This window comes from Dama dama, chromosome 28 (genome assembly GCF_033118175.1).
Source record: "Dama dama isolate Ldn47 chromosome 28, ASM3311817v1, whole genome shotgun sequence".
NCBI classification, from domain to species: domain Eukaryota; kingdom Metazoa; phylum Chordata; class Mammalia; order Artiodactyla; family Cervidae; genus Dama; species Dama dama.
In genome coordinates, this window is record NC_083708.1 from 41227966 (window position 1) to 41242111 (window position 14146).

Here is a 14146-nt window from a genome sequence, read left to right on the forward strand (position 1 = left end):
TTGAAGATGGCCTTTGGTTAGCAGGTATTTGTATCGGAGATTCTAAAATATATAAAGATGGTAAATTTTTTTCAGTGGTAATAATTAGTATTTTATCTGCTAAGCCTACTGTGTCATGGTTACAATTGTTGCCGTAACCAGTTACCACAAATGTAGTAACTTAAAACCACAGAAATTTATAATCTTACAATTCAGTGGGTCAGAAGTCTGACAGGGGTCTCTCTAAGAGAAGACCATGGTGTTGGTGGGGCTGATATCTTTCTGGAAGCTTTAGGGAGAATTCATTTCCTTGCCTTTTCAGCATCGAGATCCACCTTCATTCTTGGCTCCTACCTCCCCGTCTTCATCCTTGGAGCCAACAACACCAAGCTAAGTCCTTCTCAAGCTGCCAGCTCTTTGGTTCTTTCTTCTGATTTCCTCCTCCACTTCTGAGGACCGTGTGATTGCATTGTCTCCCTCCCTCCCTGATAATCCAGGACATTCTTCCTATTTTAAATGTAGCTGGTTAAGCAGCTTAATTCCATCTGCAGCCTTAATTACCCTTTGCCAGTTAACCTACCATATTCACAGCTTCCAGGGACTAGGACGTAGACCTCTCATGTGAAGGAGAGGAAGCATTCTACCAGCCTTACCATTTTTTTTTTCTCCTTCTCTTTTATTTGAAATGAAGATCACAAAAATCATACACTCAGACCTGGAGAGGATCGTCATCTAACCCAACACTCATATTTTATTAGGGATATATTTGACCTCAGCTAACAGTGGGGTGTTGAGAGGAAGGACCACAGAGGGATGATGTTTAGACAGATCTGAGGGAGGACTCTGGTTCCCTTCCAGCATGACAGGAGTCAGCAGAAGTCTAGGCAGTGGGTAAAGAGAGAACATTAGGCAATGAGGCCCCTGGGAGGGTTCACAGATGAGCTTTGCCATGCTACCAAGGACAGTGTGAGTGACACAGAGTAGGTGCTTCTCTGGCTGAATGGCTGGTTGGTTAGAGGAACGGAAGGGGCTGATAACACTTGAAGTTATGTGAGTCCTGTGCTGTGCCTCTTCTTCCCAGCTGAGCACCTAAAATCTCCACCCTTTTTCTCTAGTGTTCTGAAAGTAGCACTATAGATGAAGGAGGAAGCCCAGCCGTACTAAGTTTGTAAATTCAACATGCAATCTGGATGGGTTACCATTTTCAGAGATGAATGGGAGCGATTTCAGGACCTCAAAGGATTGGCTTCCCCTTAGTATGTGTTTGTGCTAAACCCTTGGATGAAGCAGGTGCATTCTTTAGTTGTGTGCCACCTAGTATTATTGACAGGGTCAAAAAGCACCTGAAATCCCTTTTAGACTGTCATTAGCAATTTGATAACCAGCTGAAAGCTGGTGGGCTTACCAAAAAAGAAACCAGCGATTAGGATGATGAATGGAAGTCAGGCCCTTATACCAGCACCTGGAATGGGAAGGGAACCACTAGTTTCAGGGTCTCATGAGATGATACTTTGTCTTAGTCAGTCCAGGCTGCTGTAACAAAGTACCATAGACTGAGTGGCTTATGAACAATGGCCATTCATTTCTCAGTTCTGGAGGCTGGAAGTCCCAGGTCGGGTTGCCATCAAGGTCGGCTTTCAGTGAGAGCCCCCTTTCAGGTTTTGGACTGCTGTCTTCTCATTTCACGAGGACACTAATCCCATTCAAGAAGGCTCCACCCTCATGGCCTATGTACTTCTCAAACTCACACCTCCAAATACCATCGCTTGAGGGTTAGGATTTCAACATATGGATTTGGGGAGCAGGTGGGGAGGACACATTCAGTCCACTGAAGCTTTCTTGCTTCTTCAGCCCTAGATTGGATAAAGTGGTAAACATATACATAATATTGGGAATATGGCTGGGATTAGGTTAAATTCCTTCTATCAGGAGAGAGCAGTAATATGAAAGATCCACGGTATCAGATGACCCCAGGGAGAATGTGGGATGAGGAGCACATAGCATTTGTGGGCTTTCATTTATTTTTTCAAGATACTGCCATGGGACTAGGAGAATATACATCTAAGTAAATCCATATTCCCTTACCTTATTTCCTGAGCATACTCTTAACCGTGGCCACTGTTTGATTACTTTGACCACCTCCTGGGTTTTCTCTTTTCTCATCCTGTTCCACCAGGAGATTGATGGCAATGCCCTCTTATTGCTGAAGAGTGACATGATCATGAAATACTTGGGCCTGAAGCTGGGGCCTGCACTGAAACTCTGCTACCATATTGATAAACTGAAGAAAGACAAGTTCTGAAGGTGTTTAAAAGATACAAGCAAAGTCCAGACAGCAGAATCTCCAGACCATCTGCCTTACCACCATCACCACCATCACAAGGACTCCCTTCTGAAAAAGAACTGTCACAAAGACTTGGTCTTTTTTTTTTTTTTTTCAATAAAACTTGTAGGTCTTGACCTTTTAAAAAATTCAACATGGCCCTTTTGAAAGTTTCCTCTGTTTTAATGATTTGCCAAAAAATTAACAACAAAAAATGCCCATTATTTTTAACATTCCTAGTTGGTTAGTTCCTCTTAGGGTAGGTCCTGTTTTTATAATGAGAGTTTGGGGAACTGAAGGCTGTCACCCAAGGAGGACCTTGGAGATTTCCAAGCATGTGGGAAGAACCTTTGTCTCTGCAGGCTCTGTGGGGATGCCCACCACAGCAGCCCCCCATCTTTAACTCTGACCCGGAGACCTATCATTGTGAACCTTGCTTGATTCAGCTCTGGAAGCTGTCTTCTGAGGATAAATGCCTCACCTTGCACTATCCGGAAAACTTGAATTCTTTTGCTCTCTGAAAGAGAAGAAGAAAAAGAATCTTTTCTATCAATACCTAGTTATCTGAAGTACTGTGTTGCCCCACTAGGGGGCAGACTGCCAATGTAATTTCAGGACCCTCACTGCAGCAGCCTGATATTCAGTACCCAGTGGATGAATTAGGGTTTCTGGGAACAAGATCTAGCCTACACAGACACAGAGAATTTATTCCACAGTCAGCACCACAGATTGCAATGTGGGAAGAAACCGTCTTCTAGAAGGTTCTTGTTCATAACCAGTCATTATCAACTGCCTGAGATGCACAAGCAGCAAAGGCAAAAATTTGGAAGCACGCTCTTCCCAGATGGGGCTTTGGAGTCCCTTCCCTTCCAGAGTCCTTACTGAGGTGTCGATGTATTGGCGCGCCAGAGACTCTTAGTGACATTTAACCACAGCGTTTTTTTCAAAAAGAAAAAAGATGCCTCAACTAAGCTTTGAAATCAGAAGGTGTTGATTTCTAGTCACACTGTGGGATTATATAGCTGTATCTGTGGCTAATTTTAATAATAATAGCATGTACACAGACATGCTATTATTGGGTTTAATTCAATTTACAAATCGGTTTTCCTTTCTCACTCTGGAATAATAGAAAAAAAATTGATTTCTACCCCTTTGCAGCTGTGTCCAGGGAAGGGCAATGAACCCACAGTTTACTAGGCAGAAGGGCAGCCGCATCTCCATTCTTCTTATCTTTTCCTTTCTCTCTTTTCCTGTCTCCTTTTTACTTCCTCTCTCACTGAATAGGGAACATATCTTCAAAATGAATTCGCCTTTGCCATGGGCGTATCCTCTTCTGTAAAAAAAAAAAGGAAAGAAAGAAAAAAAATCCATATTGTTGGACGTGAGGAGATGAATGCTAGACTTTGTGTTCCCTGGGAGGGGGAGGATCAACGATAACTCCAGACCTCCCTTGGCCCAATGCAGAGCAGAAAGGGCACACCATCTTCAGGATGCAGCCTGGACAGGTGTCTCACTGGTGAGCAGAGCAGGAGGTTAAGTGCAGCCTCTCACCCCTCTGTTAGGACTTCCCTGGTGGCTCAGTGGTAAAGAACCCACCTGCCAATGCAGGAGATGCAGGTTCAATCCCTGGGTCGGAAGATCCTCTAGAGAAGGAAATGGCAACCCACTGCAGTATTCTTGTCTGAAAAATCACATGGATAAAATCCCTAAGAAACCTCCCATGCCATGCTCTTAGACCCATTTTAATGAGTGATATCTGAGAAAGCACATCAGAACAGAATCCTTTTTAGACAAACAGTGGCTGACTTAAAGTGTGACAGAGAAGGGACAAAGGAGAACTAAAGGACAGAGGAGAATGTCCTAAAACTACCCACGAAACTGAGCTTGAGTTATCAGGCTACGGAAGAGCTGAATGTCTGTCAGTTCCGGCCGCTGACTAAACTATCCTCAATCAGGCCTTGGGACAGTGTCTTCAAGATTTTGAAGCAATAAATTGACTCTGTTCCTCTAAGTTTGCTCATTGTGAAGTGCTCACAGCTGGTCTGGAATTAAATAGTCTCCCTCAGAAAACCATGGGGAGTGTATATATTCAGAACAGCCAGTATGAAAGCAGTGAGATCCAGAAAAATTCCACAACAACCCATGTTCCTCACTCCAAGCCCTCTGAGACTTGTGGTGCCTCTTCCATCAATGTATACCCCGTACGCTGTTGTTGTTTAGTCGCTAAGTCATGTCCAGCTCTTTTATGACTCCATGGACTGTAGCCTGCCAGGCTCCTCTCTGCATGGGAATTCCCAGGCAAGAATACTGGAATAGGTTATCATTTCCTTCTCCAGGGGATCTTCCCAACCTAGGGATCGAACCCAAATCTCCTGCATTGGCAGCCAGGTTCTTTACTATTGAGTCACCTGGGAAGCCCTGTACCTCATACAGAGACTTTCAAAACTTTCTACCATTCTTGCTAGTGCTTCCCTTGGCACAAAAATACCAACATTGGTGCCACCAAGTGAAAATCATCCTCAGACAATATCGAGGAGATACTTGGAGGAGTTTTCAGGGGAGAGAGATTTTCCCATCTTGAGGAGAAAACTGGGTCCATGTTCATGTGGATCTGCTCTCACAGAGGTGCTGTCTTATTTTGCTTTAAACTTTAAGCAGGACAGATTGCTGCAGCCATGATATTTAAGGTTTGACTTTTTAAAAATCTCATTACTCTTAAAATGAATGCTGCCACATCAGAGAATAACCCAGGGAGGAAATTCTTCCTTGCCTGTTTTTACACTGAAATGCAATTAGCCAGCCAAATTATTGTCGCCAATCCTGCAATTATAATTAATTTTCACCCTTTTCAAAAATCTTGTCAAACCAGGCAGATAAATAGCTTAGCAAATGTAAAACATGCCGGGCCATCTCCTCTACATGGACCTTACCGAGTCAGGCCATGTGTATCACTCTAATCTGAATGGGAGCTTATTTGGGGGGAGGCCTTGCACTTGTACAGATGTGGTACTTGTTATTCCATGGCAGTAGCTTCGCTTCAGGTTGTGGTGAATAATGATAGAGTTTTGCATAATTTCAAATTAGAGTGTGTGTGCGCGCGGGCGTGTGCGTTCATGTTCGAAACATTTCCAATTATACTTGTCTGTTAAACACTTAAAAAAAAAAATCTTAGACAATTTTATTGCCTAAGGCATTTAAAATATTTTATAAAGCACATTATTCCTTTTGTGAAGATTTTAGGTGAAAGATGTGCATTTCATGTGTGTGTGTGTGTGTGTCTCTGTGGGTACGCGCGTGCGCGCACGCAGGCACATGCGTACTTCTTGGCAGCGCAGTGGGAAGAGCCTTTGAAAGTGGCTGGGAATGTGTCAGCTCTTGCATTTGCTTTGTTTCTAATGCCTTCCCAGTTTCGTAGCACTGAGGAAGGACCCACCCCAGGCAGCAGGGTGCACCCTGGAGGCAGCTGGGGGGCCGGTGCTGGGGTTCTAGACCTGCCCGCTGTCAGGCGCTGACTGGGCCCGCCCAGCCAGCGCAGGCTCTGCTCCCCGTGACTTGAGAGGACAGGCCTGGCCAGCGGGCCCGCCGGGCGGGCAGTGGGCATCCTGAGCGCCTGGTGCGGTGCCCGCCACGGCTCCACGCACTCCGTCACTTCTCGTCAGCAGGGCTATCTGCTGTTTTCCTTTACAGCAGGAGAAAGGAGTGGGACGCTCCTCAAGAGAGACAAAGAGGATAGTAAAATACACTGGGAAGGAAGACCGAGCTGAGGTAGGTGTATGTGAGGAGGAAACAGCAGGAGAGGAAGCCAAAAGTGACTGTCTTAGAAAGCGGACAGCACCTCTTCCAACAGGCCCAACTCTTTCAGCTACAATTACCTATTTTTGTATTTATGTGCTGTATGGAATATGGAATACTTCTCTTTTTTAATTAAAATTATTTTTTTTATTACTTTCTGAGATGGTTTTAAGGAAAATTTTATTATAGCTCTGAAGATGATTGGAAATGCCCAGAAGTGACCAGGGACTCAAATTTAGTCATTGTCAGAAGGTCTCGAAAGATGGAGACACTTTGTTTTCTTTCTAAAGAACCAGACAGGTTTCCATCCATGTGAGAAGGTGAGTTGTGATGTTTGCTCTGACCGGTGCTTTTTCAGCTCTTCTCTGATGGGCTTAGAGGCGGAGGAGAGACTCACTTTCCCCCCTTACACCTCAGATAACAAGACAGAAGAAGGGGAAGGAGGAGATGATTTTTGGTTAGGGAGAGGGATGAACGCCTGTCTGTGGGCGGGGTTTATCTGTAGTTACTAACACACTCCAAGAAGTAACACAGTCCTGCTGTAGTCTTGCCGCATGCCGCAGCCCCAGTGGCAGAAGGCTGCGCTGAGAAAACGGGTGCTGAGCCCGGCAGATGGTCAGCCATCTAGCGGTGCGGAGAGTCCCGCTCCCAGCTCGTGAGGTCACCCCAGTGGCTCCTCTCGCGTGGCTCCCTGCCACACTGCCCCGGAAAGAGGGCTGGGAGCCCCCGCTTCCAGGGTGCCCTTCCCTCCAACCTTTATCCTAATCGAAGACGATTCCTTCACGGGCAATTGGAAGCTGGAATTTTTTGGAAATGTAGCGTTTACTTGAAAGAGAATCGTTCTTATTTATTGCCACTAGTTAAATATTATGGAAACATGTCTGCTAACAATTTGCTTTGTGTAATTTGTTCTAATGCTAATAAGCAACAGCTGGGACACTTCCTGTCGTGAATTCCTTTGTGGTTACAGTGGTATTATCACACACGGACTTCACCAAATCGCTGAACTTGAGAAGAACACTCACTCCGGCTCTCCCAGGCTGCAGGAAATTCCCCGCACTTAGAAGCAGTTCTGGGCAAGGCATTTTTTTTTTTTAGAGGAGGTTGTGCTTTTCCTTCACTCCCTGCTCCTGAAGAGGGCTGCAGAACGGTGCTCTTCAAGTCCCACCTAGAGAGCCTGGGATTCTCCTCCCTCTCAGCCATGAGCTTGATCTCCTCCAGAGGAAACACAGCAAGCAGAGCTAAAGAGTGACACCTTCCTCCAGGTCCGTGCACGGTGCCCAGAGTGAATACAGAGTAAAGAGTGAAAAAGGCAGTGGAAGGTGGTCTTCTGTCCACCTCGTGCGGGCTGTGCCTTCCCCGCCGGGCTTCCATCAGCAGACGAGGCCCAAGAGGGGTGGAGATGCGTCCAAGAGCCAAGAGCTGCTCAGAAGAGGATGACGTGATGACAGCAGACAGTGTGGGCATCTTCCCTCTGAAGGGTCTAGACGCACCACTCAGACTTTCTCGGGGCTGCCAGCCCACCGTTCTCCGCTCTGTAGCTCCACCGCAGGACCTGAGCCTTTGTGCTGTTTCCTCATATCAGATTTTTGTTGTAAAGGCCAACACAAACGCCTCCTATTGGATTCTGTTTTGGAACATAACCAAAGCCTTGCTTCTCCACTATGAAGTGAGCCTTGCTCTCTATGAAACAGCAGACCCTCGCTGGGTGTCGTTTTACAGTAAGCATATGTGACCGGAGGCTACCTCCACCACAAATGTAGCATCCTTAAACCTCAGGTGGGCCCCACCTCCCCCTCCAGTGCTGGAATGCCTTCCCTACACCCCTGAGAAACGGCTCTGCCTGACCACTTCCCATTAGGGGGAGTTGAGTCCCATAGGAAGTGGCTTATTTCTCTGTTGGACGGCTCTGGTTGTGAAAACGTTATTTCTCAGGGAGACACAGATGTCTGTGAATCAGACACAGACGTTTGAGACGAAGCCAACTCTGCAATCTTTCTCTTTTCAACAGAGCTTGTCCGTGCAGTAACCACACCTATAATACAAATTAACATTGGCAAGTAGGCCCCAGCCCCACTACATTAGCGTAGAAGAGTAGACACTGTGTATAAATGGGGGACTCAGATAGGTCATGGCCATCAGATTCATCAGGCCTGTCAGGAAAAACTATCGAAATTCTTGTGGCCTCACACACACAGAAAAGGGTGTCCTGGGAGAATCTTTAGTGTAGTTGTAAATCTGGCTGTGGTCATATAAGCATGTGAGTTATAAAAGATTGCATGAAAAAAATCTGTAAGTCCATGTTCCTTAATAACTGGAAAAGACGTGGAGGTCCTGTCTCTTAACTGTACTCACTGGTGATATAATAAACTAAGGAAGCTTTAGTTTAGCCAAAAACAAGTTATAATTGATGACAGAAAAGTAAACATGGTCTGTTGTGAATTTAAGCAAGAGTGATGGAGTTTATGACGCCAAGCCCAAGCGGATTTCGTGCTTGTGTGTGCATGCCCTGACGACTGTGTATTTGTGAGTTAGTGTGATAAGAGGTGGGGATTGGGGAAGGTATGAGGAGAGATTGCAAAAGGGAGCTTTTGCTTTCTAGAGCATTCTTATTCAGGAGAACTATCTAGCAATGATTTAGAAATCAGATCCCAAAGTAACATGTAGTTTATGTAGTTTGCTTAGATAAAATTCTGAATAATGGAACAGATTCTCTGAAAATATTTAAAACTTGGTATTTGGAAAAAGTAGCTACCATCCAGCACCTTGCCTCGTGGCACCTGCCGTATAAAAGTTACCTCATTAACATTCATCCGCTGAAGGAAGGAGTGCTTGACTAGTTTCCGTATTTTATTCAAAAAGTCACTGATTTCCTTTTTGGACACCATGTCTTTACTGAAAGGAGAAGTGCTGAAGAGAGGAGGCCAAAAGAAGAGCTGAGGCCTTTCGTTTCCTCTAGTTCCCCAAACGCTCAGGGAGGTCAACCCCCCAGCTGTGGACTCCTCACTCCTCTTTTCGTCTTAGGATCTCACATTCTCACTGGCCTATCAGAGAATAACAATAGATTCTTCCCAGCTTTACTGTTATGACATCTTTTCCTTCTCAGTCCACGATGGCTCTCAGCTCTGAGTAGGGTTTCCGTGGGCCGGTTAGTCACCCAGGGACAGTCAGGGTCCCCGGGAGTCCCTGGGCATGTCCCCTGAGCCCTGCGCTCCCAGTGCCTTGCTCACCGTGGAGAGGGCAGGTCAGCAGAGCCGGCAAGCCCCCCACAAGCCACTCTGTCGTCTCTTGATGGTGGCCCAGCTGGGAAGGCACACCCTACAGGAGGTGGGTAGGAGGCCACCTTCTCCTGCCCTTTTCACTCTTCACCCGTCCTCACCCCTTGAGGGCCAATTTGGAGAGATCAGGGGCTTCTTTTTTCTCTCCCACATAGTTACACAGGAGCATTGATTATAGAACCACGAGACTGACTTTTTTTTTTCCACAACCACACCAAATTTTGGAGTGTTTCACTTTCAAAGAAATCAGCTCAAAAGCCTGAGCATCTGTCCCAAGGATGTTGTCATTGCTTAGAATATTTCTAGTGCATCTCTTTTGGGGTCATCTTTAGAAGCTAGAACACATTCTTTTCAAAGTGGAAAGCCCATTGTCGTCACTGGAGGGTGGATTCTTTTTTCTTTTTGGAGTCAAAGGCATTGGGGTCATGTCTGCACAGCAGCGCAGCTGATCCACTTGAGGTGTCAAAAAGTGTGTCTCTATACTCATCAGTCTGTCTTTTCCTCATGTTTCCTTACTGGATGCAGATGGTCTGAACAATAACAGACACACCTCATTGTTAGCTTGAATATATCAGTATAAGGAGCTGTACTGCAGAGACTGCTTTGGCAGGCAACATCACCTGGATGAACATTCAACATGTTCATTGTAAAGCTCGTTTGTCGTTCGCCTCTGTATCTCTAGGCATCGTAAGCTCAGGATATTGTGAGTGTCCTACAACCCCAAATAGCAGGGGAACTTGGAGGAAGAAGCCTTGGGGGACACCTGGACAGCTCACCTCCGGGGGAGAGCCTTCTCCCAGTGGTTCTCACCACTCTGGAGGCAGATTACGGTGCAGTGCCATGAAGCCAGCCCTCCGAGCTGCCTCATGCCCCATCTCCTCATCTGGAAAAGAAGTGGGATCCAGATGTCCTTCAAAGGCATTTACAGCTATTACTTCAACAAAGGTCAGTGGGGCTGTTGGCTCCTCCGTGTTCTGTTTTACGATTTCCAGCTTCTGCCTCTCCTCCTGTCTGACCTCGTCTAGATGTTTTCTCATTCTCTTCTCTCACTGGCCCCTTGTGGTTGTTCAGTCACTCAGTCATGTCTGATTCTTTGCGACCCCATGGACTGCAGCACGCCAGGCTTCCCTGTCCATCACCAACTCCCAGAGCTTGCTCAAACTCATGTCCATCGAGGCATTGATGCCATCCAACCATCTCATCCTTTGTCGTCCCCTTCTCCTCCCGCCTTCAATCTTTCCCAGCATCAGGGTCTTTTCCAATGAGTCAGTTCTTCCTATCAGATGGCCAACGTATTGGAGTTTCAGCCTCAACATCAGTCCTATGGCTCATCCTCAAAGCCACTGAAGTATCACTGTGCTATCCTTTCTCATTATCTTTACTTTCCATTTCTTACTTTCTTCCTGCCTCTGTGTTTCCATTCCATCAGCTCCAGTGCCTTGGGGGAAAAAGAGGAGATGGAGAGGGAAATAAAGAATTAACAAGTAGCCTCTTCCCCACCTAACTGGGCCATCCTGACCCTTGCCTGCCTCCCACCACCTCATCATTAGCCACCTACAACATTCCTCGGCTCTGTGGTGCTTCCGGCCCAATCTCCACCTGTTCATTCCACTCCTCAAGGTCCTGCCCTCTCAATCTGTCCTTGAGTTTGGGAACAAGAGCCCTGTCCCTTTTAATGGCTTCATTCTGTGATTCACCCTGACATCTCCCTCATAGGCCTCCTCAGCCTTCTTCCAGCATCGGCCCTAGTACCCACCCCATCAGGTGTCCCTCCTCTTTCAGCCCCGAAGGTCAAGAGCCAAGTGACCTGGAGCCGATGGGACACACACACACCTCTTGAAAAGCATGAGTTGTTTCTCCCAGCCATGCTGGCTCCTGTAGCCTGCATGGAGTCACTCTGCCCTCCAGGAGCAATTCAGGCCATCCTACCATTCCTCATAGAACATGTAGCTTTGTCCAGACCCAGTGAGCACTGACTGCAGCTCCCAGCAACCAAAGCCAGGCCAGGGTCTCCGTTCAAATAAGGAGGGCGGCCAGGATCAGAGGTGAGGCACAATGACCTACATCAGAAGCACTTCTAAGGTAAGGGTTGTTTTTAGGCATTTACAAGTCTGCTGAGATGTTTGCAGTGTTAAGGGGCTTGTGTCTCAGTAGGGGAAGATGACAACATATTTCCCAAAGGAAAATGTGGATTCAAGGAGGGAGAAAGGCAGCAAAATTCTGGAACAAGGATGCTCTGTCCCTGGACTTTATCTAGCACTGTCACACCCGCTTAGGGTTTTTCTAGAAATCAAGCTTGTTTCCCTCCACAGGAACCAAAAGTGTCTGTGCTCAAATGTGAAAGAGTTTGGAGAACTTTGATTTCTTTCATTCTCCACTGTTTACTAAGTCACAGTACTTAATTTGCTGTCATCTTCCAGCTATATGTTGGATCACATGAGGATTTTAAAGAAATGAGCTTGTCTTATCTCATCTTCCAGATCTTTTGAAATAGCAGTTATCTTATAGAGTGTATATTTTCATTTTATAGTTACCGGTTGATTAGATTATTTCTCTCCTGTATATACATAAAATAATTTTATGAATACAAAGATTTTATACTAAAAGTACATCTGTAGATAAATTGACTTTTTATTCTATACACATGAAAACTAAATAAATAGATGAATTAAAATCATTTCATCATAATTGTATTCTGTTGCAAATTTTTCTCCACATTGACAGTGAAAACTTTTTATTAAGGTCTGTTGTAACATCACAGAACATCGGAGGCTAAAAGTTTTGTGTTTTACTACTATGCTAGATTGTGATTATCTGACAAGGCTCTAGGTAAATAATGAGCAGTTCTGAGTAAGTGGAAATCTATGTGTACTAAGCTCTCGAGATTGAATGATGATGATTGAAATGTTGTGCCTTTTGTTTGGTAAGTTGAGGGGTTTATATTCAGATTCTTTCTTTCAACTCAGCCTTAGTTAATTTCACATTTCCATCTCCTTATTCTATGTCTGGACCTCAATATGCCAACACAGGGGACCCTCTGCTCTCTCCACCTGGGAGACTGACTGCACCTGCTCACTTTCTCTGGTGAAGTTCTGTTTTTAATGAAGGTGCAAATAGGCCATCCCCTCGTCTCAGTAAGAGAGAAACAGGATTGACTGCATCCCTTTTCTCTACCTAGATGGTCTTTCCTCCCTTCTAATGAAAGATTGTGAAAGGGTACATTTACATGCATATTCACGTGAGTGCTTGTGATTGAGTTTGAAAATTTGAGGCAAAGTTCATCCAGCATTTGCTGGGTGATGGAAGTTTTTGCAGCATTTGTTTGTGCCGAGACAAGTGTGCAAGAAGGGCCTGGTGTGTGCGATGCAGATACTCTCTCATTACTTGAAAATCCACTGTGCTTTTACTTCTTATGGTCAGAAGTTAATTCTGGAACATTACTTCAACTCCCTGCTTTATTTAGAAGCATGCAAGGAATGCAGAGCTTCGATTAGGAAATGGTGTTGTCTTAAGATCTGGCTTTTTTTATTTTTAAAATATTAATGGATCTAAATTTGCAGACCAGAAATCAGTGAACAGAACTCATTGTAATGGGGGGGAACAGTATTTACATTAGAGAGAGTAGTAGACTCTATCACCTGGGGAAAGAGCGGCTCCTTAATTTTTGCTCTTTGCAAGCATGATGCAATCAGTGTTTCCTGACACTGGGACAATCCACTCACCTCAGAGTGTTCCTATGTAATTGTGTCACATAATGGGAAATTGTAATAGGCAATTTGGTTCTGTAATTCAGTTTGCAAAGCATGCAAACATAAGATAACTGGGTTAAATGCAATAAGCATTACACTAAGGTACGAAAACATGTGGGGAGAAAAGATGCTGTGTCCATAACTTAGAAAGAACATGAATTTTATTCCTCATGTGCCTCAAAGTGTAGAGCTTATTAAAGTTATTTATCCTCTAGTTTAATTTCATCACATATTGTCCATACAGATGCATTATCTGTGTATGAACATACCTGGTTTTATACCGCACATATTTATAGTTTTTCTCTTACTTGTAATATGCAGGCTCCAATGAACCGCATTCAGGAGTGAGTTGATGTGCTTATTTCTTACAGTGTACAGTGCATATGGACTATTAACAAATAGACAAATATATCCTACAAATATGTAGGACACCATGTCAAAATGTTCTTTAAAATTTTCAAAACCTTTTGGTTATCTGTAACTTTTTGCTTTTGACAATTCTTTCATTGTTTAGAGGTCTATTTTTATTGTATTCCTTTAAATGGTCACTGTAGGTACACGATAGATACATACAGTTTCATTACATAAACACTACTGGCCTTAATGATTTTAATATTTTCAGGTGCTTTTCCCCCCATTTTTGATGCAGTATTTTTGTTTTTTCTAGCACAGTGTATCATTGACCTGGGATGGTTCAATAAAATTTCTAAATCCTAAGATTCCAAGACAATGCAGTATTTTCTGTTCATGCTGTAAAAAGTATTTCTGTATTTTTAATAAAGAATAGAATTTCTATGAGCCTCTGTATATTTTATCTGATCAACTTTTTAATGTTCACTACTATTACATTAGGACTAGTTCCTGTAAGTGGATAACAAGGAAAAGTCTTTCAGATGAAGGCTGTTGACAGCCAAGACCCCAAAGGCCCGATTCACAGCTGTCTGGGAAGCCACTCCCACCGGCTGCCTGCGGCCCAGCCCCACAACCTCGCAGAGGGACTTGTTACAGGAGCCTGGGGGTCTGCT

At 44.7% G+C, this 14146-nt stretch overlaps 1 protein-coding gene across 8 annotated transcripts in view; it reads left to right on the top strand.

Annotated features, from left to right (window-relative positions):
* The window catches only part of SCML4 (Scm polycomb group protein like 4), a 108140-nt gene extending 94226 nt beyond the window's left edge, over positions 1 to 13914 (top strand). For 7 of the 8 annotated variants that reach the window (XM_061131834.1, XM_061131835.1, XM_061131836.1 and 4 more), the window contains one exon: positions 2156 to 13914. In XM_061131834.1, coding sequence (XP_060987817.1) covers positions 2156 to 2281 — 126 coding nt within the window. In that variant the 3' untranslated portion in view covers positions 2282 to 13914. Of the gene's footprint in view, positions 1 to 301 lie in introns of all 8 variants that reach the window. The other variant, XM_061131833.1, reaches the window with a different exon arrangement.
* The last annotated feature ends 232 nt before the right edge of the window (positions 13915 to 14146 follow it).